This window comes from Lepidochelys kempii, chromosome 10 (genome assembly GCF_965140265.1).
Source record: "Lepidochelys kempii isolate rLepKem1 chromosome 10, rLepKem1.hap2, whole genome shotgun sequence".
NCBI classification, from domain to species: Eukaryota; Metazoa; Chordata; order Testudines; family Cheloniidae; genus Lepidochelys; species Lepidochelys kempii.
In genome coordinates this window covers 52403174-52430487 of record NC_133265.1, presented here as the reverse complement: position 1 = coordinate 52430487, position 27314 = coordinate 52403174, and the positions used below count along the sequence as shown (strand labels likewise).

The window sequence follows — 27314 nt, the reverse complement described above, 5'->3', positions numbered from 1 at the left end:
ATTGAACTCAGAGCCACGCTGACTTACATCAGATGAAGATCTGGTCTGTTTTTTTAAGAAGACTATTTCTAATGCTTGTTCTTTGTCCGTCCTGTCTACCTCCTTCCCTGCTCTCACACATGCAGATGCTGAGGATGTTGCTATATGCCTGCTGCTGGCAAGGCTTTCAAAGAAAACTCTTACTAAGCAATGTCCTTGCATATGTTGTGGTTATAAATGGCTCAGTGGGTTCAGGGAGAGATCTTGCTTTTATTTTTTGGCTAAGCCCCAGGTTTTTATTTTTACCGTTTTCATCTCATTTGGGCATTGCTGTTGATCCTGTCTTTTAAATGTCCACTCCCACTCCCCAGTCAAGGAGATGGAATGTATAGACCTTTTGCAAACCTGCTGTCAGAGCTGCCCAAAAATCTGGTTAATGGTCTGCTGCAGTACCACTACTGGGTGCTCTCACCATGTTATCTTCTTTTCCCAAGTTGCTTTTATCAAATGAAGTACACACAATACAATTAGGTGACTTAACTTACCCTGGATGTCTCTACGTGGTCAGTGGGAGAGCACTATTCTATAACCCTTGCCTACAAGGAAATCAAGAGGAGGGGAAAATACCTGGCACTGTAATTTCATCGAGCAGAAGTTGGTGACTTTGTTGCAACTCACAGCATAATGAGAAGAATTCTGTAAAAATTATGTGGAATGTAAATCCTTTTCACTGCCACTGGTATCTCTGCATTTATCTTCATGCCATTACATAGGAGTTTGGTTCCCTGAATTTAAGTTGCACAGGAACTCTGCAGAAATCAAGAATTTAATAGACTGTATAGTCTGTTCAAAGTGAAATCTCTGCCCTCTCCTTACCATTCATGTTTTGATCAGAGAACACAAGTATTAGTAGTTGTACAGCTGGCTGTCTTTCACTTTCTTAAATCATTTTCATAGGGGTTTTGTTGTTTTGTTTTTTAAGTCGTTTGAAAAATTTCCAGACCTGGATAAGTTATGTACACTTTGGATTGCTGAAAGTGGGGGGTGGGGAGATTAAACTAGTCTTCAGAAGGGGAATATTAAGGGATTGGGAAGAAACTGGCATTTTGAAACCTAGACATTAAATAAAAGTGATTTCCAAGGTGAAGCTTGGACTCCCTTTGTGAGTATCATGTTCCATTCACACCAGAAAAGAATGTATTGGGAAACAAGTGAAAAAGTGTCCATAGACGAACAGAGTCCAAGCCCAAGAGCTATTTTTGTAGGTCATAGGTGAAAATTGCTCAGCCTCGAGATGAATGTGATGCATTAGCTGGTGCTTTCGTCACAGTGCCCAAGTTCCATAGGCTGCCACTTTTGACATGCAGCCCGTGTGTAATAAGAAGGGGGTGAGAATGATCAGCAATTCCAATTGTCGGATTGGACCTGTTCTGTAGTGCTAATATACATACAGTACTTTGTGCTATGCTTTGCTCACCAGACTGACAATACTCTTGGTGCAATGCCAATCATTGGTTCTCAACTTGTGATCTGTGTACTGCGGGTGGCACAGGAAAACCGGGCTCATAAGGTGGTCCAGGATCTCCTCCTTGGACCAAAATTGCTAAGCTGCTTTAAAACAATTTCCTCTCATTATCCATTTAAGCAATTGCTGCAGTTTCCACTGGGCTGTTGTACGATTTTGGCTAAGAGTGCAGCATTGTACATGTCGCACTGTCTATGACAACGTGGTCCTCAGTATTAAATTAAGTTACTGCTACCCATCTCTGAGCACTGAATTTAAGAAAAACCTCATTAAAGGATTACACATGTCACTTGTGTTGCAGCAGATCGTCAAATGGCAGCCATTGTATTTTTCCACATAGTGTTAAGCATCACCAATATTGTAGAAATCTTTGCTGTGTATAGCTACTGTACAAAACAAAGGGTTGCTCCTCTGAATGGTGTGGGCCATGTTGTGAAATCTGGTCAAGGGCTGATGACACCTTCACTAGTTCCTATACTGAGCGTCAAACTCAAGACCAAACAAAACTGGAAAAATGCAAAATACACATGACTGTCAGATTCGGGATTGCTCTAAAACATAAAATTCCTTAGCTTACAATTGTACTAACCTCTCTCTCTCTTTCTCTCGCTCTCACTCTCTCTGATATTCACAAAGCCATTCTTTAGTCTGTCTCTACTAGTTTTCCTCTACAGTTTTGTTAGTTGTGCACAGGTATCATGTCATATCTGAGTGCCAGAAGAAAGCAATGGAGAGACACGTACATATCTCTGTCTCACACACACAAACTGTGTTAAATGAATATTCAAGTTGGAAAAAAAAATAGTATGGAACAAACCATGGCATTTGCTGACATATTTTTCATTCTGCTTCTGTCTTAGACCCTCCCACTCTCCCCACCCACTGCCCCTGTATCTGCAGAATCTTTTCAGTTGAATTTTCATATTCCATAGAAGATTAACTTTGAAGGCACGAGGCAGTGCTTATCAGTGAGATGTAGGATAGGTTCGTATGATTTAAAATACTTTTAATTGCATCTGATGTAGTCTGCGTGATCAGGTATCGTTAGCAACATTCTTGATCTTTAATAAAAAAGATGGTTTTCAAAACACACATTTTTATTAGTGTCTATAATGCTGAGAGTCTGATCATCAAGCAGCCAAACACAACATACTCTAAAGTACACTCTGTCTAAACCAGGGCTTGTATAGTATTTGAAATGGTTGAAAAATTTAGTTCCACCCTCATTTGGTTATACAGAGTGGTAGTCAGGTTGAGGGCCCATGCCATCGACTTCCCCATGGGGTTTCTGGCCAACACAGTTGCTACCGTTCTGTTTTTTATTCGGGGAGAGATGTTGGGTGGTTGTTTTTTTAATAATTTTTATTGTACTCTGAGCACAACAGTGCTACAGCCGGGCTTGCTAGGAAGTGGGTTTTAGGTGCTGCTGTTTCCTTACATTTCCAAGCATAGTGGTTGTGTGGCCAGGCTTAATTTTGAATTTGCACCATAACATTAGATCCAGAATAAAATAAACTGTCAAATAATTTACATTTATTATGCATCAGATTTCCTTTATGAACCAAAACTGTGCAAATGTCCTAGAAACTTGCCATCATGACAGGAAGATCCCACCTATAGCTTATGTGCTAAGTGACAAATGATTTGGACAGGGGGCTTATGTTTGAGGTGAGGATTACTGTTGACCAGTTTCACTTGGAGTCTCTTTCACTATGTTTTTCTCAGCAGGGGTTAGTATTGTATTAGTGTTAGTATTCTCCCCACCAAATATGATATTGCTCACTCACTCCGAAAGCACCAGCGGTGAGAGAAGTGGAAGAATATTTTGGGCTTGAAACTGCTTTTCATAGTGTACGGATGAATAAGACAAAATTGGAAATAATGGAAGTTAGTCAGTTTTCAAAATCTTTTTTTTTCTTTTTTCCCCCCTCCTTAGAGCGGTGACGGAGAGTATTAACCAGCTCATCACTCTGTGTACCCAACAGGCTCCTGGGCAGAAGGAGTGTGACAATGCTCTCAGAGAACTGGAGGTATGCTCAAGCTTGTGGTCTCATGGGGTGAACCTTCCTGTGCTGAAGATGTCGGTCAGGCTTTACATTTTCGTTTCCCTGTCTGAATAGCCGCTGTGTCATAGTCTCCCCCACTTGATATCTGTGGCAGAATTTTTTTCCCTCTAATTGTATATGAGATATGCAAAGAGCTTTCTAGTGGAGACAAACATAGCACAACTTCTACTGAGTTGGCGAAAGGGAGTTTACATTTTACCCCGCATGACAGAGCAGCCGTATATAGGACTATAAAGATACCAGTCTCCACTGCAGCAGTTTGGAGGGTGCACACACAAGAGTCACTTTCAGAGGACATGGGGAGAAGGGTTTACACTAAGAAATCTTTCACTAAGATGGCTGATAGTACCCTGAAGGAAGCCGTGACATCTTAGCTTTTCTGCTGTGGCTCTGTGTAATTGGAAATCGATGATTCTGAAAGTCACATCTCAGAAAAGTAGATCACGAAATTACTCCATGATTTTTATATTCCTCTAGACTTCTAATTCCTCATGTTTTCTTTATCTCAGTCTAGCTGATTGTCTTTCAACATTGTGTGGTCTAGTACACACACTCTATTGTGTTCTGCTACATGAGTGTTTTGACAATACCTCTGTAAATTGTAGTTAGTTTGCTCTTGCTGAAAGGCCAGGTGCGTACGTTAATATCAAACCAATCAGCACCTGCTCCAAAATGCTAGGCAATAGTGTGTGAAGCTAAGCTAAATTGGTGTTAAGTTACTTAGGCAGTTTATGTCAGCCTAAGTATGTCAGTGTCTACACTACGTCCTTGCTCCCGCTGCTGTAAGTGCCCAACTACACTGACATAATAACTCCACCTGCACAAGAGGTGTAGGGCTTCTGTCAGTGTAGTCAGGGTGACACAGTGTGTGTAGTTCTGAGGGAGGATGTTAATATTGTGGAGTTTGTGGAAAAAATCAGGTGTGTGCGGAAGGAAGCTGGCCCTTTGTGTGGTGAATGGTTTGAGGATGGTTTCTATGAATCCCAATATTCCTTGAGTAAAAGTGCCATGGGCAGATATGATTGGTCTGCCAGGGTTTTCTTCTTTGTGTATCTTGGGACACATGTGGAAGGTCCCTGGGATGAGTTTGTGGGGGATGAGTTTGTAGAGTTTCTCTTGGAGTTGTTTGGGGAAGGATTTGATGATGTCTTTAAGTTCATAGTTAAGTTGTGGTTTGGAGTGGGGGGATCTTTGAGTTCTGTATAGTAGGTGGTCTAGGAGAGTTGTCAGTTGGCCTTGTTAACTTAGTCATCACAGTCCAATAAAAGATAATACTTCACCCACCTGGTCTATAATATCCTGAGACCAACAAGGCTGAAACCACACTGCATATTACATTGTTCCTACACATGCACACGCTATTTTTGTCGTGATTCAAGACAAAAAATGAAAGGGCCGTGGGAAGTGTGTTTTCTTGGTACTTTAAGAATTCCCTCAGCATGACATTGGCTCCTCTTGTGCAGAGCTGATGTGATCAGCAGTGTGATGTGGCTTTCTGGCTGTGTTTGTAATGCTGATTACTGCCTTTCCATGCTGAGGCTTTCACTTTATGCCTACATTTTTTCCATCATTCCTTCTTCAGGCTAAAAGGAACAGATAAATTAATTAGATGCCTTAGATGCCACCAGTTCTGTTAGAAGCAAGGGCTTCTTAAATGATTGTAGAAGAGGTCATGATCCCTAAAGCCAAATGGTTTAGGATCTTGTAAGGAAAGGAGTGGGGTGGTACTAACACTCAAAACCAAATTTGGCCCTAATAAAAGTGGGTACAACACAGTGTAGTCTCATTTGACTCTCAGTTTGTTACAGTGTACTTGTAGAAATTGTTTCAAGCTACAGCATATGACTTTGCCACAGTTCAGAGCTGCTGCCAGGAGAGATCCTCAGTTTTCATCTGTGGATGTGCCTTGTTCAGTGGAGCAAAGAGAATGAGTCTCTAAATCAGAAATGTTACGGTGCTGTGCTTTGTTTCTTCTCTTTATTAATTATATTATTTAGAAAAGGCATATTAACAGAGTTATTGGGAAATCTCAAATCCCGTGATTTTGTGTATTTTGGGTTGGCAACAAGCATCAAAATGCTTTGATTTTTGTTGGGAAGAGCGGGGAGGGAGGGAGAAGGATGTCACGATGATGAATTCAAGCTGAAATGCAACCAGTGCTAAGTGTGCTATAGTAGGTGTGGGAGTGGAGATATGGAGCTGTCACACTTTTAATAACAGTAACAGTTTCAGTGAATATTTGTAAGAACTCTCAGCAGTAAAAGTCCAAGGACGTTGCCCTGGCATTTTTACCACTAAATAAAACACTTTTTTCTTTTGCTTTTAAATTTCAAATCACCTGTGTACAGTACAGTTGTGCTTAAAGTCAATTTTTCTCCTTGATTTACTGCATGACCAGCAGGCGAGTGGTGTGGGAGGAGTTATTGTTTCATGGTCTCTGTGTATATAATGTCTTCTACAGTTTCCACAGTAGGCATCCGATGAAGTGAGCTGTAGCTCACGAAAGCTTATGCTCAAATAAATTGGTTAGTCTCTAAGGTGCCACAAGTACTCCTTTTCTTTTTGCGAATACAGACTAACACGGCTGTTACTCTGAAACCTGATGCATGACCAGTGTCTGGAAATATCAGTGAAGAGTGATATTTTTAATAACACAGACCAAGGAGAAAGTCAATGGAAAAACTTATAGGCTGATTACACAGCTCTTCCTTGATTCTTTGATCCCAAAGGAGGAGTGGCGAGAGATAGGATTTAACTGGAGGAAAAAGCGATAGTAGAGCAGAAAGGAATTAAGCACTGAGTGAACAAATGAGGTCTCAGACCTGCTAGCACCCAGGTTGATGTGACTGGCAAGCTCTGATCAGAGTCCCTGGACACAAATAGCAAATATTAGCAGAGCTTTGGATGAAAATTTGAACAGTGCTTGCTCTCTTGCTGTCCCTGTCTTTGTTCATTACTGTTAATTGTCCATTTCTGTGAGATTTGCCCATATTAATATAAAAGTCAAACTAGAAATGAGACTGACTGCCTGTAGCTTCTTCCATGTAAAATGGAACCATGTTGAGAAGACAGGTGACACCTCTCCAGAGACCTGTAAGGAGCAGGAGCCTGCTGGGAGGGAATCCTCAGCGAGCAGAGTTGCCAAGGTCTGTGGGCCTGGTGGGAGAGCTATAAGCAAGGGGAAGCTCTGATAAGTGCTGCAAAGACTTGAGCCTATGGGAAAATCTAGGTGGATGCTGAAGCCAGTTACCTACTGAAATGACTAATTTTGTCTGAGGAAGGCTAGGTGGAAGATTTGTGGTGTTTTGAACTTGGTTAATAACCCAGACTCTTGAAAAGAGACTGTTAGTGGGAAAACCCCTGCAGTGTGAAGTCCAGATGAACTAGGGCAGAAGGGGAAACAGAGGCAGCAGCAGGGTCTGAAGCCAGACCTAGGTAAACCTATAAGAAGCTTATAGGAGTGCCCATCAACATCAATAGGTGCTCCCCATTTCATTTTTATTATGGTTAAGCTATACGGGTGTTTCCCCATCCCCTGCCTTTTTCTCTACCTCATTCACCCATTTCTCCTACTTGCCTCCTGAGGCTCCCTACAATAACTGGGAAGTATAGTGTTAGTAGAACTCAAGTGTTTCATCAGTGACTTAGGTATAGTGTCCACATACCATGGGGCCTGCCCTGTGGATCAGATCAAGCAAAGCTGCACAGACTTTGTGCTTTCCCAGGAGTGTGGAGACCTTGTTTAACTCTCCCTAGGCAGATGGATGTGGCAAGTCACTCCTAGCACTTCAGGATAAGGAACAGACGAGAGGGTTTTTAGCAGCAGCAGTTGCATTTTAACTGTCAATCTACTGTTCTGTTTTTTCACTCCTTCCTGTCATCTGTCCAGGGAGTCTTACAGCTCCTGTCTCTGGAGCAGTGAATATGTGGATAGAACATGATTTGCTCACTGCTACTCAGTAAATTGCTACGGAGGGGTGGAGCAGGGTATTTAAGTAGTCTAGGGGATAGAGAAAGAGGGGAGCAGGAAGCAACAGCAGAACAGTTGGCTGAAGAGATCTCTTGTTAACGCTGCCTTTTTCATACAGTAAAATAACTGACAGTAAAGTACTTAAAGGAAATGATCTTGACCGTAATTTTTAGGCTGTTACAAGACAGCAGACAAAGCATGGCTCAACTTCAGAAAAATGCTTTAGAGTTAGAAGTTAAGGTCTGATAAAAGATCTAACATTTAAATTCTTGCTCAGATTTCCTTTGCTGAAGAAAATCATGCAGCAAATCTTTCAGCTGTAGCCCCTTACTAACTTCCTATACTTCCTGATTTCACTCATGTTGGAAAGTGTGTTATACAGCTCATTGGGCTGTTATTCAGCTTCCGTTCTTGACTGTAAGCACGAAAATCAGCTTAAAAAAAACAATTTAAGCAAAAGAGGAGACTTGCCCTTTGGATATTTTTTTTTTATGTTGTGAGAATAGTTTTGTCCAAATATATTGATTCCTGTTTACAATATATGAAGTAGCTTCTCCCTTGGATAACTCTGTGCAGTACTCTCAAGGTCTGGGTTCACCCCAGGAGAAGGGCAATTCTTACTTAATTCTACTTGTCACATCAGTATTTTCCGATAGTATTTGACAGAGGGAACGGTGCTGGGAGGTTCTTTTGGCAGGGGAAAACAATGCAAGCAGATGGTGCACTTACATTTAGCCAGGTGACTCTTTGTGTCTCCACACAGCAGGTAACAAGAGGTGGCAGCTTCTTGAATCAATGTTTTTATTCCCAGGAAGGCTCTGAGTTCAAAAGGGGGTTTGCCAGTTTGTTATATGGTAACACAGAGGAAAGTTTACAAATAGTCGGTTACTAAAATATCTACATACTGCAGTGTCTGGGAATCATATTTCTTTGCCTGGAGATAAAGAAACTAGGATGTGCAGATGTGTCCACTGGTTTAATTATTGTGGTGGTGTATTTGTCTGGCTCAGATCCGTGTTATAGCTACTGTAGTAACTGAAGCTGCTCTCCTTTCTTTCAGACAGTTAAGGGAATGCTGGATAACCCCAATGAACCTGTAAGCGACCTCTCATATTTTGATTGTATTGAAGGTGTTATGGAAAACTCCAAGGTAATTCTGTTACTCTACTTCCGTGTGTATGTGTTAAACAATTTCTAATCAATGGAGGGGTTTGCATGCTAATAAAATACATTGGAAAAAGAAGGTCTGCTTCTAGGAAAAATTCTTGTGCTCTAACTTTATGAAATTCTCTGGTAAAACTCCATTTGAGACTCTTGTGAGCAATCTTTATGCTGCTGTTTGGCTTGTTTGTTCATCTGAAGACCTACTGTGCTGATAGCATTGAGTGTCATGTGATTGCCTTGTAATATTGTCTGAGACCTAACTCACTAGCAATCCAAATACTTCAGCATACCAGCAAGTACTGTAAAATGTGGATTAATTTTAGCTATTTTATGTCCTGTGTTTAAACTAGAAAAAAATCATAATCTATGGGAAACAACTTTTTTAGTTTTAAAACTTCATTTCCCCCCACCAGCCCCGCCAAAAAAGCTTGTGTTTATTGAGTAGCTTTGCCTATTGGAATAAACCTTTGTTCCAACTGTGATTCAAACTGAAATTAGTTTTTCACTGTGTCTACTCCATGGCGGTTAATCAATTCTGTAAGTGTTAAAAGTTACCACTATATCACCGCAAAAGTATTTTACAGTGAAAATCTTACCACACTCTGGAAATCCTCCCCTGAAAGTTTTAGTGCATCTTCATTTTGACCTTTTCAGTGTGTGATGCATTGGAATAATCCCAAAATCTTCATAATCTAAAAGAAAAGGAGGATGCCTAATGCACTGGAACATGGAATTTGTTTGCTTTGCTGCTATACCAGAGACATTGCAAGCTAAAAAAAACCAAGCAAGATAGGCTTTGGTGGGACAAACACTAAAATGTTACAGGCATTCCAATGTTGGGACGTTTCCTGTATGCCAAGCTGCAAGTACTTTTTCCACTAAGTTTCAGCAAGTGTTTTGGGTCAGGCAAAGAGGCTGTGCTGAGTAGTTGCTTCTGCTCCTGTGTGCAGTCCAGGAAAGCTTGGAAAACACTGCCGTGTAGAGTGAAGTATACTGGGGGAATAATTTACCCTATTTTCAATTGTTAAGGTCCTTGGAGAGTCAATGGCAGGCATTTCCCAGAATGCCAAGACTGGGGATTTGCTGGTCTTTGGAGAATGTGTTGGAGTTGCTTCCAAGGCTCTTTGTGGTCTCACAGAGGCTGCAGCCCAGGTAACCACTTGTTCATGAAGCCTGTAAAACAAATATGAATCTGTTTGTTTCTGTATTGCTGTATCTTGTGTGTGTGAATATTTGAGCTTTCATTCGTGTTGGCCAAAGAATCAAAATATTTGCATTGTTCAGTGTTTTTCATCTTGGAAGAGTGGAACAGACATTAAGTAATACAGCATCACAGCACACTTGTGAGGTGAGGGAAGCAATATTATGCCTGTTTTGTATGGAGGGAGAATGAGGCAGGGAGGTTAAATGAGTTTCCCAAGTTTATAGAGGAAGTAAGTGTCAGAGCCATGCCATGAATTTGTGTGTTTGTACCTCCCAGTTCTATGCACAGTCCCCAAGATCTTGCCCCCTCAGAACTAATTTAGTAGAAGGAAGCACAGGCAAGCCTGAGTTACTTGGAAGCTGGGTAACTTGAGCTTTGTACCTTAAGCTAATCACAAAAAAATGCATTCTGGGGGTCATTTCTAATAATCAGCCCATGTCTTCAAACTATACATAATCGCATTCCCTTTTAGCAAAGGAAAAGAGATTATGGTAAATGTATGTTTTAGACCCATTACGACTGTCTGGATATTTTCTCAGTATCTAAGAAGCTTAAAATGTTGCAACATTCAGAGGTGTATTAATGTTGTTGGATCAGTCTGCCAAAATTGCATACTTCAAACCAGCCTGAGTCCCAAGTTATTGAGCTGCTCCCCCTGATGACCAAAAGCTATATTGCCTTCTCAGTGGAGGAGCCAACACTGAGGGACCATCCTATGCAGCTGCAAATTGCTCTGCTGTCCTCTTCCCCCTCCACTCCCCACACACAAAAATATAATTAATCTGTGACTGTGGGCTTCCTGGGCCCCACAGTTAGTCCTATCTGTAAAGGAAATCAGAAAGAAACCTCCGAATACAGCTTTGACTATATAAATAAATCCTGATCTCTGTGGTGAGAAGTGTAGAATCATTGTTTAAATAAAAACTGAAATTATCACTGACCATTGTGTCCTTACCTGGGGTGTAGCCTGCAGCTGGATGGGCCCTACAGTCAGCTCTAGAAACAAAGCATCTCTTTTGTGCTGTGACTAACACATGTAACTTTATGCTTCATTGTACATTGAAGAGCATAGTTTTTTCATCATGGCGTGAAAAGGTGATGTGTGGGCAACTGTAGTCTTTAGTTTTCTATTCATAGCTGACTAAAATACTGGGCCCCTCAAAATCTGGCTGCTCTGGATGGATGAAAGTTACCTTGAACAGTCAGCATCAGAGTTCTTACCTGGCTACCCTAGGGATAAATCAGTTCTCCTTCGATGCTTATTGGATAATGAAGTATCTTTACCCTTTGGATTTTGCTGAGTAGTTTTGTTCAGGCTAATGAGATTTCACAAATCATATTACAGACACGCCAGCTTTTACATCCTACTACAGACTTGTTGCTAGGCATTTATTAATAGCAGCTTTGCTATATGACTTCTAACTACAGCCTGATCACCCTGGTCAATAAACATTTGGCTGGCTCATTAAACAGTTGGAATGGGTTTAGCATAATCTTCACATTTGCTTTTAATTTAATCTTGCTCCCTTTCTAGGCCGCTTACCTAGTTGGCATCTCAGATCCCAACAGTCAGGCTGGTCACCAGGGGCTTGTCGACCCTATCCAGTTTGCCAGGGCCAATCAGGCAATCCAGATGGCATGTCAGAATCTGGTGGATCCAGCAAGTAGCCCATCACAGGTAACTCTTTCCAGAGGATTGTAATGAGACCTTTTCTGAGTTTCATTAGGAGCCATCTGTTTGCTTTATATGGATGGTTGGTGAGGAGAAATACTCAGTTTGTGAACATAGAAAGGGTTTGAATCGCTGTTTGTTCAGAATTAGAATGTCATTACTACCTCGTTCCTTTGCCTGGTTCTTCACCTCTTTTGTGCCATCTGTTTTTTCAGGTTTTATCAGCTGCCACAATAGTGGCCAAGCATACTTCTGCTTTGTGTAATGCTTGTCGTATTGCTTCATCGAAGACAGCCAACCCCGTTGCCAAGAGACATTTTGTGCAATCTGCTAAGGAGGTCGCAAACAGCACTGCCAACCTGGTGAAAACTATCAAGGTACATGTTCTCTTTCGTTATGCTTTCATTTCTCTTCTGCTCTGCTGAAACAGAAGATCTGGTTAACAGTAACTTCTTTCTCTTTGCAGTATGCTTTTTAAAATACTGTCATTCATTAGGAGCTCCCATCATAGACCAGAACCCCATTATGCTAGGTACTGTACAGACACACCTTGTGTAACCTGGAAAGCTGTAACACTTTAACTGTTCTGGTATAGTTAAAGTGGCAAAGCCTCCTTAGTGTGGATGCAGTTATAAAGAAACTGTATAAAGAGTTATGAATCGCGCTACTGGCATAAAGGGGCTTTATAACATAGAGCTGTTCCCATATGGGAAGGGATATAAGCTAAACTGCTATTACACACACACACACACACACACTCACACACACACACACACACAGAGTTAAAAAGATTACAGTTGCAAAGTCAAGCACTCAAAATGCAAACTGTGAAACCTTAATTTGACCCCTTGTGCATATGCATTGTGATACAGTCTTTAATTACATGATCACATACCATTTTTTCCACAGGACTCCTGCCTCATTGAGTACATAGAATGAATGGTGCTCACTTAATGAGCAGCTGTTCAATATTGTTTTATCCTCCCCATTCAATGTGTGGCCCATACCTTATTTACTGTACATTATTAAACCACTGCTTTGAAGATAGAATTATTAATGTGTTCAGGGGCTTTTCTGCAGTGCTCATCACTATATTATCTGTGTGTTTCACACTCAGATGACATTAATTTATCTTCACAACACCCAGCAAATAAAGCAGGGGTCCTACAGACAGCATTTTCCTTTGCTACACAGCTGTGATAGATCCTCAGAGCAGGTCTATCCTGTGCACAGGAAAGAGACAAGAAAAAATTGTATGTGATTGTGGAATTAAAGACTGTATCATGGTGTTATAAGCACATGGGAGACTAATTAAGATTGCACAGGCAACCTTTATCCTTGCAGCTCTTAACCTTTGAGTGCTTGCCTTCATAACCTTAACAAAATGTTCTTTTAACATAGTTTTGTATGTGTAATTCCCTAGTTATTTGGTATTTTTTACATGAAAGAACAGGATGGACCTGCTACAAGGATGGAAAGTTTCATCCCAAACAGTTAAAGTTTGGCAAAGTTATAAGCAACTAAAATCAGGGTCTTATAATGGGAAGTGTTGGGCAACCTTAATAAGAGGAGAGACTAGATTAATAGATTTTAAGGCCAGAAAGGACCTTTGTGATCATTTGGTTTGACATCCAGTATAGAGCAGGCCATAGAACTTCCCCCAAAATAATTCCTAGACCATATCAGCTATGCTTATTATAGGCACATGTATACTTGCGCTTGTACTTGTATATCAGTAAAACATCATACCCCAAGTGGCATAGTAATACTGGTACAACTTTCAAGTGTAGACCAGGCCTAAATGCTTTTGCTGCATATGAAACAGGTGACCTCTGCAATTCTCGCTATTAGTTGTCTGGAATCCAGGGTTTGAGGTTGGTGACACCCTCTCAGGGACTCCACTTGTGTATCGGAAATAACACTCAAAATTGAGAGAGACTAGCTTGTTTCAGAGTTGAAATATACAAGCTAAAAATAAGATTTAGCTTTTGTTAAATGTCAACCTTTTTTTTTTTTCTAAATACCTCCCAGAGTTCCGGTAGGAAGCGGTTTCTCTTCTTGTGAGAAGGAATGAAGCTTGTGAGAAACCTCGAAATCATGAATCTGAATCTTTCAGTAAGCCATTAGTTGGCCTGCTGCTAAAATTCTTGTAAAACAACTAGATTCAGAGGACTTGATTTTGTTATGATTCTCCACTGAAGCTGCTTTCATGTTGAGCTGTTTCCTGCGAGATTATGAAGGAGATGAGTTCACTTATGTGGGAATGAGTCAATAACAGCTATGAAGACAAATGTCTGGTTTAGAGGTTTTAGTTTCTAAGAAAAGGATCAACTTGTTAGCAACTTCCACCTCTGTGGACTTGAGGTATTAAAACATGATTTATGGGAAGTCATCAGAGTGCAATTATTTTAAGCTTTTTTCCTGTTCTTCGTAGCAGCACAGCTGCTTTGGGTTTGGGGTCAATAATCATATGAATAAGTGAAGAAACATACTGTGTTAAATTTTACTTCTTTTTTCTAAAGTGTTAAGATCAGTCTTGTGTCTGGAGGAACTTTCAAATCTCTTTGCAAATCTCAAATGTTATAAATGTTTTGAAAGTTACAGTGAATTAAACCATCTTCCTTCAGTATATGACCCTGCTGAGCCTTTACAAATGGGCTCTTGCATGCCAGAGACTAATTGCCATGTTCTTTGCCAGGCCCTGGACGGTGATTTCTCTGAAGATAACCGCAATAAGTGTAGAATTGCGACTGCACCTTTGATTGAAGCTGTAGAAAATCTGACAGCATTTGCTTCCAATCCAGAGTTTGTCAGTATACCAGCCCAGATCAGCATGGAGGTAGATAGTTTTATTTGTATCACAAAGTAACCATGTGAGGTGCTCTCCTGCCCTCAAGTTAGCTTTATTATCAAAGTTAAAATGTAGAGTTAAACTTTTGTAACCAGGAAAACCTTTGAAGAACTTGATCCTACATTGAGTTCCATGTGGGCAAGCAGAACTCATTGCAGGATCAGGACATATGATCCCAAATCAGGAACAAAATTTATGTGGATTTAAAACTGGGGGTCGGGACCCCTCAGGGGGTTGCGAGGTTATTTCATGGGGCGGGGTCGTGAGCTGTCAGCCGCCAACCCAAGCCCCGCTTTGCATCCAGCATTTCTAATGGTGTTAAATATATTAAGTGTTTTTAATTTATAAGAGGGGGTCACACTCAGAGCCTTGCTATGTGAAAGGGGTCACCAGTACAAAAGTTTGAGAACCACTGATTTAAAGTAACAAGTGATACACTGTCAACCAAAGGAGTGAATAATCCTTTATTTTTCTTACTTGGCCAGTCCTGTATTCAAGATTCCTTCTTTTCCCTTAAGAATTGCTTACAGCAGAGATACGTGAAACATAGTTTTTCCCACCTTCCCTGTACGACTGATACCCTGCGACAAAAGCTCATTCCTGGTTGAAACCTCTGCCCTCACTGAAGGGCTGATCTCATCTGCCAGGCTGCATTCCTTGAGTTCCTTCGTATGGACCTCTTGCAGGCAGTGCTCTCTTTCAGTTAATCACTGACCTTGAATTTGTACAAGCATGACAAGCCTTGTGATGCTGCGATAACAACTTTTATCTCTTGTTGCTAGCATGTGGTACAATGTGGTACTAATGACTTGCACGTTGTGTCAGATACTTCTCACCATCTGGGGAAGTCATAAATCTGCCAGGTTTCAAAGCCAGCATTACAATTTAAAATGAAATTATCACTTAGGATGCACTGAATGGCTTACGTGACAGTCCCGCGTCTGGATCAAGTGGTGGGAATTTGTGCTGACAAGAAGTAGTTTTTTGTGGGGAGTTATGTTTCACAAAACAAAACCATTTAACATTTTGGGAGACTAAAGCTCGTTCAAAACTATGTAAAATCCCATTGTAACAGAGCTTATATAGCATTGCAGACATGTTCAGAGTTGATTTGCAAACTGTTTCCTGCTTTCAGTGGCCTCATCCCAAACTGGAGACAGCAGAAGCAGAGGATTCAGTAATTATGTCTGTCCAGATCCACATGTTGTGGGACTTAATGTAGACTTGGGGCCTGCCCCCTCCAGGCCTGTTGTAGTTGGTGTTTCTAGCTTGCTGGCATCCAATCAGGATATTAGGTACAAATATTGTAACCCAGTTACAATATTATAGGCCATATTCAACTAATCCTCTGAGAAGGCATGTTTGCCTATATCTCATAATGGTTACAACTGGCTATCATGCTGCTAAATTATACCCACCAGTTCTCCATTTGGCAGGAGTCATGGGCTTCTCTTTTCACTTGAATGTATCCTCTTTGCTAATCTGAAAGTGATCTCCTTAATTACAGCAAACAGAAAATTAGCCAGATTTTTTTGCTTTCTACAGTGAATTTACTGCAGTGACTTCTCCCCGTCTAATATTACGTGATGGTGCAGATCTTGATGATCTACGCATGCCCTAAATAGAACCAGTTCTTCAGGAGCAAAATAAATTGACAAGTTCCAAGGGTGACTTACAAATGTTCTGCATTTCCTGTTAGTGCGGGAGAGATGAATAGTTCAGTGTTACGTTCAGTCCTCCCTCAATACATGTCTTTGTTAGAATGCAGGCAAGTCCAAGCATTTGCCACTCGTTTTGAAGAAGATTCTAATTCTGTTCCTTGTGCATGTGTCTTGCTGCTCTTTTGATCACAGGGATCTCGAGCACAGGAGCCAATTCTGATTTCCGCCAAGACGATGTTGGAGAGCTCAGCTTTATTGATCAAAACTGCTCGTTCGCTGGCCATCAATCCAAAAGATCCACCTACCTGGTCTATACTTGCTGGGCATTCACACACGGTTTCAGATTCAATTAAGAGTCTGATCACTTCCATTAGGTGTGTTTTCTGTCATAACTTTTTTTTTAATCTTCCACTTTCATGCCGTAATGCCCCAGCACCTTATCCAGTATGTAGAATAAAATGGTGGTACCTAATGGCCCATGCTGCCATTGTCATTTTATCGATGAAAGTCATGTAAAGGGACTTGAACATCATTTGCTTTCCATAGAGCAAAAGTTTCTTATCCTATATAGCTGAAGAGTAAGTCATGGATAGTTGAAGGGTCAGAGGGAGCTGTGGTAAGAGAGTTATTTTTTCTCTATTGCCCTCCATTGTTTTATTCATTCTTCAAAGCTTGAAAATGAAATTTAATTCCTTAGCAGCTTGTACCTTTGTCTGTTTGACAAATATTGATTGCATTCTATGGAGCACAAGGTCTCTCTGTTTATACTTTGTGTGCAATCATCATTGATGATTGCACTGCTCTGGAAAGTGGGGGTTTTGCCAAGTTCCTCCTTTTATTGAGTTTAAAGCAAATAGAGCAGAAAATATGGTAGGGCCTATGTAAATTGTAACATATTTAAAACACACTTAGCAGTATTCAGAACATGGAAAACATTCCCTACAAATTGACAATAATTTTGAGGCAAATCAAATGGGATGTCTAGGGATCTGATTCAGCAAAGCACATTCTGAAATGCTTAGCTATATCAGGACCAAAGTAACTTAAATGTTGTTAAAGCGGCAAAGAGTCCTGTGGCACCTTATAGACTAACAGACATATTGGAGCATAAGCTTTTCGTAGGTCGCATGCATCCGACAAAGTGGGTATTCACTCAGGAAAGCTTATTCTTCAATACGTCTGTTAGTCTATAGGGTGCCACAGGACTCTTTGCTGCTTTTACAGATCCAGACTAACACAGCTACCCCTCTGATATTTGAATGTTGTTCTCTACTACGGTTTTTTTTCCTGTTTACTTTATAAGATTGTTCTTGCATGTGTGCGCGCACGCGTGCCTTAATTTTAGAAGAAGCACTAAATCTCCTTTGTATACAAACTTAAACACACTTGAAAAGAGGGATTACATTATGTATTCTAACTCTTAATGGAACTGGGTACTGAATGAATAAACTGTATGTTGGTGGCTGTGTATTAGCATCTAAGTTAATATTGTCCTTTCATGATTTTAACCAGAAACTGCCAGTCTAGATTAAAGTCCCCACAGATTAATTTCCATTAAAATGTATTTGCATTTGAGAGTAAAAAAAGTAAAACTTGAGAGTAAAGAAGGAGTTCTTCATGAAGCTATTGGCTGATTTCTCCCCTGCATTCAACAGAAGGTGAGAGGCTTTGTTCATCTGTCTCAGTTGCTCCTTAAGTCCTGCTTATTCAAGTCCTCTGCCATGGCCACCTTAGGAGGGCTCTTTTCTGAGGTGGCTAGTGCAGCTACTTATTCACCTGGGAGAGTATCCTGGTTCTGCTTCATAAAAAGCTCCCTTTTCTTGCCAAAACCCCGAGGGCTTACATGCCACAAAACATCCAGAATATCTCAGCTATTTATGACAGGTTTCAGAGTAGCAGCCGTGTTAGTCTGTATCCGCAAAAGGAATAGGAATACTTGTCTCTGAGGTGCCACAAGTACTCCTCTTCTTTCAGCTATTTATGTATATCAAACCCTTATTGGTACAACAAACCTAGTTCTCTTCCTTGCTGCTCCACTTGCCTCATATATTGTCTATTAATGAAATGCGTTTGTGTGTGAATTCATGAATGAGGACCTTCTTCAACCTTGAATTACCCTATCTTCTTTTTGTTTCAGGGACAAAGCCCCGGGCCAGAGAGAATGTGATTACTCCATTGATGGAATCAATAGATGTATTAGAGATATTGAGCAGGCTTCCCTTGCAGCAGTCAGTCAGAACTTGGCCACAAGGGATGACATCTCAGTTGAGGTAAGGCAGACTGCACTGTAACTGAGTAAAATTAAGCACTCCTACTTGTCTTTTGCTTTCCTTCATATCAGAAGGAAAACATTGGAACTAGGAACTGTGTAGAGGCAGCACAGACTGCCCTCAGGGTAGAAATTTTCCCATTAGAAGGCTCTTATGGCAAATTCACAGATTTGTTCATGGGGAGACTGATTTCTGGCCTAATCTGGGGTGTTTAATGGTGGTGTTAATAGGGCTTTATGATAGGGAAGGTAGTGAGGCAAAATAAAATTTGGGATGACATTGATGTTTACCTACTGGGGAATGGAGCTTGCTTAAATTGTGTATAAGATTATAAGATGGGGAAAAAGCAAAGGAATAAGAAATGCAGATGAAATGAGTGTTTTGTTAAGGGTGGATGGCTAGATGCGATTTAGCAGCTCATCAGAGTAGGCCTCAGGGACATCATTTTTGCATATTTGCTTTTGTGCCTTAATACTAAGATATCATACATTGATCAACTGCTTCAGTAAATTGGACAGCAGACAGCACAGTCCCAAGCTAAGCATTCCACATTGCAAGTGTTCAATATATTCATGAGAGAAAAGCTACTAACAATTACTCATAGCATGTAGTGAGCACTCTGAGTGATAAACTTCATATTTTAAGTAAAGTTTCCTCATTAATAGTAAATGTTATCATTGTCCCTGTCTCCTACGCAAAACAGCTTTTCATTTTCTTCCAATTTTAATGAAATTGGTATGAAATCCTTCTCTCTCAAATTTGCCCTCTTGCATTTGCAAGAGTGGTTGTGTATTTTCAAGCTAAGCAGCAATGCTAGATACACCACTTAAACTTTCATCTTACTGGAGTGACTCATAAGAAATAAAAGTGTATAAAGTTACCACAAAAGTGGGGTTTTTTTAAAAACAACTTAATTCCTCTTTCCTCTTGTTAAAAATGTCCATCCTGTTTTGCTAATAGTGCTTATTCAAACTCCTAACACTATCAAGCTACCAAGTCTTATTTAAAGCAATATGTAAATAAAGCAAATCATAAAGATGGTGTTTGCAAAAAGAAAAGGAGTACTTGTGGCACCTTAGAGACTAACCAATTTATTTGAGCGTAAACTTTCGTGAGCCACAGCTCACTTCGTCGGATGCATACTGTGGAAAGTGTAGAAGATCTTTTTATACACACAAAGCATGAAAAAATATCTCCCCCCACCCCACTCTCCTGCTGGTAACAGCTTATCTAAAGTGATCACTCTCCTTACAATGTGTATGATAATCAAGTTGGGCCATTTCCAGCACAAATCCAGGTTTTCCCTCTCCCTCCCCCCCCCCACCACACACACACATACACAGACCCACTCTCCTGTTGGTAATAGCTTATCTAAAGTGACCACTCTCCTTACAATGTGTATGATAATCAAGGTGGGCCATTTCCAGCACAAATCCAAGGTCTGAGGAGGCGGGGAGGAAAAAACAAGGGGAAATAGGTTACCTTGCATAATGACTTAGCCACTCCCAGTCTCTATTCAAGCCAAAGTTAATTGTATCCAAGTTGCAAATGAATTCCAATTCAGCAGTCTCTCGCTGGAGTCTGGATTTGAAGTTTTTTTGTTGTAATATTGCAACTTTCATGTCTGTAATCGCGTGACCAGAGAGATTGAAGTGTTCTCCGGCTGGTTTATGAATGTTATAATTCTTAACATCTGATTTGTGTCCATTTATTCTTTTACATAGAGACTGTCCAGTTTGACCAATGTACATGGCAGAGGGACATTGCTGGCACATGATGGCATATATCACATTGGTGGATGTGCAGGTGAACGAGCCTCTGATAGTGTGGCTGATGTTATTAGGCCCTGTGATGGTGTCTCCTGAATAGATATATTTGGGCACAGCTGGCAACGGGCTTTGTTGCAAGGATAGGTTCCTGGGTTAGTGGTTCTGTTGTGTGGTGTGTGGTTGCTGGTGAGTATTTGCTTCAGGTTGGGGGGCTGTCTGTAGGCAAGGACTGGCCTGTCTCCCAAGATTTGTGAGAGTGATGGGTCGTCCTTCAGGATAGGTTGTAGATCCTTAATAATGCATTGGAGGGGTTTTAGTTGGGGGCTGAAGGTGACGGCTAGTGGCGTTCTGTTATTTTCTTTGTTGGGCCTGTCCTCTAGTAGGTGACTTCTGGGAACTCTTCTGGCTCTATCAATCTGTTTCTTCACTTCAGCAGGTGGGTATTGTAGTTGTAAGAATGCTTGATAGAGACCTTGTAGGTGTTTGTCTCTGTCTGAGGGGTTGGAGCAAATGCGATTGTATCGCAGAGCTTGGCTGTAGACAATGGATCATGTGGTGTGGTCAGGGTGAAAGCTGGAGGCATGTAGGTAGGAATAGCGGTCAGTAGATTTCCGGTATAGGGTGGTGTTTATGTGACCATCGTTTATTAGCACTGTAGTGTCCAGGAAGTGGATCTCTTGTGTGGACTGGACCAGGCTGAGGTTGATGGTGGGATGGAAACTGTTGAAATCATGGTGGAATTCCTCAAGGGCTTCTTTTCCACGGGTCCAGATGATGAAGATGTCATCAATATAGCACAAGTAGAGTAGGGGCGTTGGAACAACGCTTCCTCAGCTCTCGTCCCCTAAGTCAGCCATAAAAATGTTGGCATACTGTGGGGCCATGCGGGGAACCCATAGCAGTGCCGCTGATTTGAAGGTATACATTGTCCCCAAATGTAAAATAGTTATGGGTAAGGACAAAGTCACAAAGTTCAGCCACCAGGTTAGCCGTGACATTGTCATGGATAGTGTTCTTGATGGCTTGTAGTCCATCTTTGTGCGGAATGTTGGTGTAGAGGACTTCTACATCCATAGTGTCCAGGATGGTGTTATCAGGAAGATCACCGATGGATTGTAGTTTCCTCAGGAAGTCAGTGGTGTCTCGAAGGTAGCTGGGAGTGTTGGTAGCTGGAAGTGCTTGTTAAACTCTGGATTTGTGCTGGAAATGGCCCACCTTGATTATCATACACATTGTAAGGAGAGTGGTCACTTTAGATAAGCTATTACCAACAGGAGAGTGGGTTTGTGTATATGTGGGGGGGCGGGGAGGGGAGAGGTAGAGAGAAAACCTGGATTTGTGCTGGAAATGGCCCAACTTGATTATCATACACATTGTAAGGAGAGTGATCACTTTAGATAAGCTATTACCAGCAGGAGAGTGGGGTGGGAGGAGGTATTTTTTCATGCTTTGCGTGTGTATAAAAAGATCTTCTACTCCATCGGATGCATACTGTGGAAGAAGTGAGCTGTAGCTCACGATAGCTTATGCTCAAATAAATTGGTTAGTCTCTAAGGTGCCACAAGTACTCCTTTTCTTTTTGCGAATACAGACTAACACGGCTGTTACTCTGAAAGATGGTGTTTTATTTCTTGTTTTTTTGCAGGATGAGCTAAATCCTGGCTACAAAGGCATTAACTGCCTTTGAACTAGAGGGAAATAGTTCGAGTATTGGCATTTCTAATACCTGCCCTTCTTTATCCTTATGTCTCCACTACCGTATTTTGGAGATCAGTCCATATTTCCTACTTGGAGATTACTTATTTTTCCGTTCCCTTTCATATCAGTGTATATGGAGTCCACAATTAAAACTTTCCTCTTTGTGGTGCACTGTTGCCTTGAAAGTGCTGATTCATGTTTAGCTCAGCAGTCCTGGTGATTTTTCTGAGCAGTCTAATGTCATTAAATCAGAGGCAACAATAGCATCACTTGTCATGTTACCACTGGAGCTAGAAGCGAATGGAGGAACAGGCATTGCAAGCCAGAGCTGGAAGGAGCCTTTTTTCCGCCGTGCCTCATGTTTACGTGCAGCAAACAGCCTCTGTCAGGGCACCGTGCAAGAGGAGAAGATAAATGTGGAGAAATGGACAAGCATGTAAATAAAACTTACTAGTTTGCATCTGCTCTTTATACCGTTGAATGTGGTTTGACAGAGTTCTTTGCAGTTCAGCTGGCATGAGGGTATCTTGTGAGATGGTGTGGTTCAGTGAATGAATTGCTGTGGAAAGAACTGACAATGCCTCTTTTTGTTAGGCTTTACAGGAGCAGTTGACATCAGTTGTTCAGGAAATTGGGCACCTTATTGATCCCATAGCAACAGCAGCTCGGGGAGAGGCAGCTCAGCTGGGACACAAGGTACTTGGTCCTGTATTTATTATAATTTCTAAAGTCCTGATTCCTTAGAGTATATGGAATTGTCTGTGTGTCAGTAATGAGACAATGGTAGATGCTTCAGTGTGTGGCAATCTTATTCACGTTACACTAAAAATATACATGGAAATGTGGGGTGGGGAAAGATCTTGGATTCCTGAAGGCAGAATATTTAAATCAGAGGCAAAAATTGTTTGAACCTATTTGCCTAATTATTGCAAAGTACAGGACATGCAAGATTGCTCACTGTCCTCGGGCTACTTCGATACAGGACCATGATAGCTTCAATTTCTGGCCACATGAGGGTGAATTGAGGACTGATCTTTGGAGTTAATTCTGAATTTTTAGGGTTTTTATAAGTTTAAGTGCTTTTTTTTTTTAAGTAACTTTCATAAACAAATGTCCATTGCCACCTTTTCATCTTGGATTTTATTGATGCTTTTTAAAATGTCTGCTTCTTTATATCCCTAACACTGTGGGTATTGAGTGCTTTTCCTGTTTAGCATATAACTAGGTGTTTTAGGACTTATTATAAATGTCTAATTACATGTTGAAGACCTCAGTCTATTGCATTAATGCTTGCTTAATTGCAAAAATGTTTATTTTTAGATTAATGTATGAAATCTGCAGCTCCTTGGCAGGTACTTGGCTGGTGGAATCATTAAAAGGTGGTATGTCAATCCACAGTGAGGGGAGGAGGAGTTAAATGGGTCTAGTAAATAACTAGTAAAAGCTCAACAGTGCTAATCAGTGTTAAAATATCAGTACAGATGTACGTTAGAAAAAACCTAAGATGTAAAAAGAACATGTTGTGCAGCTGATTTTCAAGCCTCAGTAGTTTACCCCTTTTAAATTCCTGGTGGCCTGCCAAATTTTCCTTTAGAAGTCTAGTCATGGGTGAGTTACTGAAAGACCAATACAACTTGTATCAATTTAAAAATTGCCAAATGTATTTAACTGTAAAAGAAGCATGGCTCAGGCCTGCAATTCGAGTGAAGATTTGCTATTGAATGTTGTCTTCGGAACAGAAAGATTATGGAGAGGCTAGGACCAGGGATTTCCCTACACCCCTCCTGAATTTCCCCAACACCCCCCTCCCTGTTTTGTGAACTGGTTACATACAGTGTTGCTAATGTAGTGATTGTTTGGAAATTTGAATTGAAATTGAAACATTAATACACACTTTAAAAGCATATAAAGGGTATGATAAAATGCGCGTATCTGAAAAAGTATAATACATTTGAAAAGTATGAACATAGACTAGCTTTCTTATACAGCTGTTGTTTTTTATGACCATGTCAGTGCATTCATTTCGGTAATGTTGGCCAACCTAATAATTTCAAATTATGATTTGTAAGCAAAGTCTAAATGAGCTCTCCCTGACAGCTAGTGATGGGCTGGGGGAAAAGGCTTCAGGACCAGATGGTATTTACATTCATACCTAATCTACCTAGGTATCCAGCAAACAGAGCTGTGTTGCCCAAGTGATAGATTTTGGCTGGGGTTGGGTTACAAATCACTTGAATGCGGGGGTGGGGTGTGTGTGAAATGTTGTTGTTCTTATTGTATGAGTAAAGGGCAGTAGAACTGTACTTAGCCTGTGCTGACTGAGGGCATCGAGAGAGGGTGGGGACAGATGTTTTGCTTGTTGGTCTGCCTGAGTCACAAGTATTATTTGACCTGCCTCTCTCCGCTGTTTAAAGACAGAGCTGATTAGGCTCCATAGATAGTCTTTTGTTAAGTGACCACAACAGTTGAAATCACTGATAATCAGGTCTAAGTGCTTAGACCTGCTGTGGGACAGTGTTTCTGTGAAAGAGACGGCCCCGTCTGCACTAGCAGCGAGGTTCCTCCACTGAGAGCTCAGCTGAAATCACAGAGTTGGGTGGAACCTCAAGAGACCAACTTGCAGAGGTCACAGTGGCAGGTGACAGCAGAAGGTGATGGCTCAGGGCCATTGGCAACAGAGCGATGGAGTGAACAGTGGCACAACGAACAACAGTGGCTACAGCGAACAGTGAGCAGCTGGAGGAACAAGCAAGGTGCCTTCTTGTCCCCCACCTGGGAGGTGAACTCATGTGAAAGCACCTCTGAACTCTGAGTCTCCGCTGACCAAGGACAACACCGGTGAGTGTTAATGAGGCTGTTAAGAATGCTGGAGACACAACACAGTTCATGCGAACAAACATGGCCGTGGCATCGTACTTTCTATTTAAGCAAGAGATACCACACACTACAAACTGGAGGCCAATGTTAAGTGCATTGTCACTTGTTCATCCTGAAGTTGAACACTGGTTCCAAACTAGACCAGCAAATGCTCACTATCTTTCTGCAAGAAACTCAACTGACTGGCTAGACGCATGTAGTGCAACAGAGAAAGACTCAACAGTTGAAAAAGTGAAGAACTCTCTCACCCCATTCAAAACATTTGCATACATGGCTGATGAATGCACCGATGCAAATGGGCATCAAGTATTAAGTCACTGTGTATGTTATCTTGATGTCCGTGGTAGGCCAGTAGATGCATTTCTAGATGTTCAAGTTACAGAAGACACATCAGCTGCATCTATGACAACCCACATCTTAGAAGAGTTAAATGCTTGTCATTTGGACCCCAAACAGATGGCTGCTTGTGCATTTGATGGAGCTGCAGACTTCTCTGGAAGACATGGTGGAGTACAAATTTTGCTCAGAGAAAAGTGTAACCCCAATCTCTCCTATGCACACTACAGAGGCCATAGACTCCAACTAGCGCTAATACGAGCTGCAGACTCTCAAAAGACATTTAAAAAGCTACAAATTTAATGTCTTCATTATATTCTTTTTTCAGCAAGAGTCCAAAAAGACTGAATATCTTGGAAAATAGAGAAGATACACTGGGACTGAGGTTCAAATTAGTCCAACCTGGGAAAACCCTCTGGCTTTCTCTTGGCTGTTGTCTTAAAATTACTCCAGCCATTATTACTGGCTTTGGAAAGTATCTACCAAGATGGGATGGATCTAAATAATGAGGCTGGTGGATTACTTTTGCTACTACGTTCAGAGAAGACTATTGCCATTCTTTCTCTTGTAAGTCTACTGTTGAAACCACTTGGGTCATTAAACAATGCCATCCAGGCATCTGCTACAACAGTAGTAGATCTTTGTCCAGCAATAGAAATCCATTGAATCCATTGAAAAAGTACTGGAAGAAGCAAAGACTTCAATCCAGAAGTTGACTAATGAAGGCATTTATATTGAATCCTTAAGTGAAGAGGACAAGAAGTGTTTGTTAAGACAACTGAAAAAGTACACAGACTTGATTTTTAAAAATCTACAACAGTGACTTCTAGAATCTACTCAACCTCTACGGAGCTTTTATAGATCCCTGTTCTATAAACACCGACAGTTGAGTGGAGTGAGGCACTACCAGCAATAGGGCTGCCATGTGATCAGGACAGAGTAGAGAATTTGAACACAGAGTGGACTGTCATATGACGAATGAATGAATTTGACTTCAACTTCTTTTTTATCATCACGAGTGGCTCGACCCAATCTTTGTGCTATCTTTCCTGGGATGAAAGAAGTAGCAATTCATCTCTTGCTACTCCCAGTCACAACAGCTACAGTTGAGTGTTCTTTTTCATCATTGAATAGAAATTTGTGTTTTGAAAGAAGTTGCCTTCTGCCTGATCATGTGAATGAACTAATGAGTGTATCAACTGAAGGAATGGAAGTACCGGGCACACGAGAAGCCACCAAAGATGAACGCATTGCATTCAAGAAGTTCATTAACAGAGTTGTGCAAAATTATAACAAGAAACCAAGAAGGCTGTAGATGTAGTGCTTCATAGAAGGCTTGAGCAGCCAACTTTAATTTGTGTGATGATTTTAAAACATAAGTCAAATATAATAAAATGGTAGTGAAACATTTTTCAGTTTTTACTATGGTGCCATACAGCCCACGTTCACCCTCACGGTCTCACCCCTCATCGGCCGTCACCCTCCCCCCCCCCCGTAAGTTCAAACACCCCCTCCCCCATTTAAATTCCTGGGGAAAACACTGGCTCAGACACAGTGCTATACCTACTACAATAGATGTGCGTTGTAGTGTACAAACATTTGTTCCTCTTGGGGCTTTAGTTTAGCATATTAAATATAAAAAACCCACCATTGCCACCTAATAAAGTTATATGTATTGGGTTTTAACAGTTTCTCAGAAATTATTTATTACCATATTCTGAAATACTTTTACTTTTGAGAACAATAAATGTGATCTTTCTATGTCAACACATTTAACATGTGAAAGACAGAAGCAAAGAATTATTTCTTCTATTTTTGTCTACACGTGCTAGATTTTCTGAACACTTGATGTCTATTGGTGTCTATTTAGTTTTGGATAATCATCAAATAACTGAAGCATTTGATATTGCCTTGGTTTCTAGCAACTTTGTGTACTGTGCTTAGATCAGTGTTGTCTTTGGCTCATAGTATCTCAAACTCTAAATCAGTGATGCTCAGACCTAAGTGGTTCAGGAGCTAAAGGAGCAATCAGCATTATCCAAAAAAGCCGCAACAGAGTAAATTCATTGTTTCATTTACTACAGTACTATATATTCATATTTAAACAGTCTGACCAGGGAAATATTTAGGTTTTTAGAGATATATAAAGCAAAACGACTGACCAAGTATTATTATTTTATCAACTGCAGTTGGTTAATAAGATAGTAAAAGCATCCTGATTGGTTAATAACTTTGACTGGTTAATAATTAAATCACAGCATTTTGATATCAT

General features: G+C 40.8%; 1 protein-coding gene across 3 annotated transcripts in view; it reads left to right on the top strand.

Moving 5' to 3' along the window:
* TLN2 (talin 2) overlaps positions 1-27314 on the top strand; it is a 346170-nt gene that overhangs the window by 239637 nt on the left and 79219 nt on the right. For all 3 annotated transcript variants that reach the window (XM_073303618.1, XM_073303619.1, XM_073303617.1), the window contains 9 exons: positions 3441-3534; positions 8601-8690; positions 9734-9856; positions 11443-11586; positions 11796-11957; positions 14279-14419; positions 16285-16466; positions 18230-18362; positions 22424-22525. In XM_073303618.1, coding sequence (XP_073159719.1) covers positions 3441-3534; positions 8601-8690; positions 9734-9856; positions 11443-11586; positions 11796-11957; positions 14279-14419; positions 16285-16466; positions 18230-18362; positions 22424-22525 — 1171 coding nt within the window. The remainder of the gene's footprint in view (positions 1-3440; positions 3535-8600; positions 8691-9733; positions 9857-11442; positions 11587-11795; positions 11958-14278; positions 14420-16284; positions 16467-18229; positions 18363-22423; positions 22526-27314) is intronic.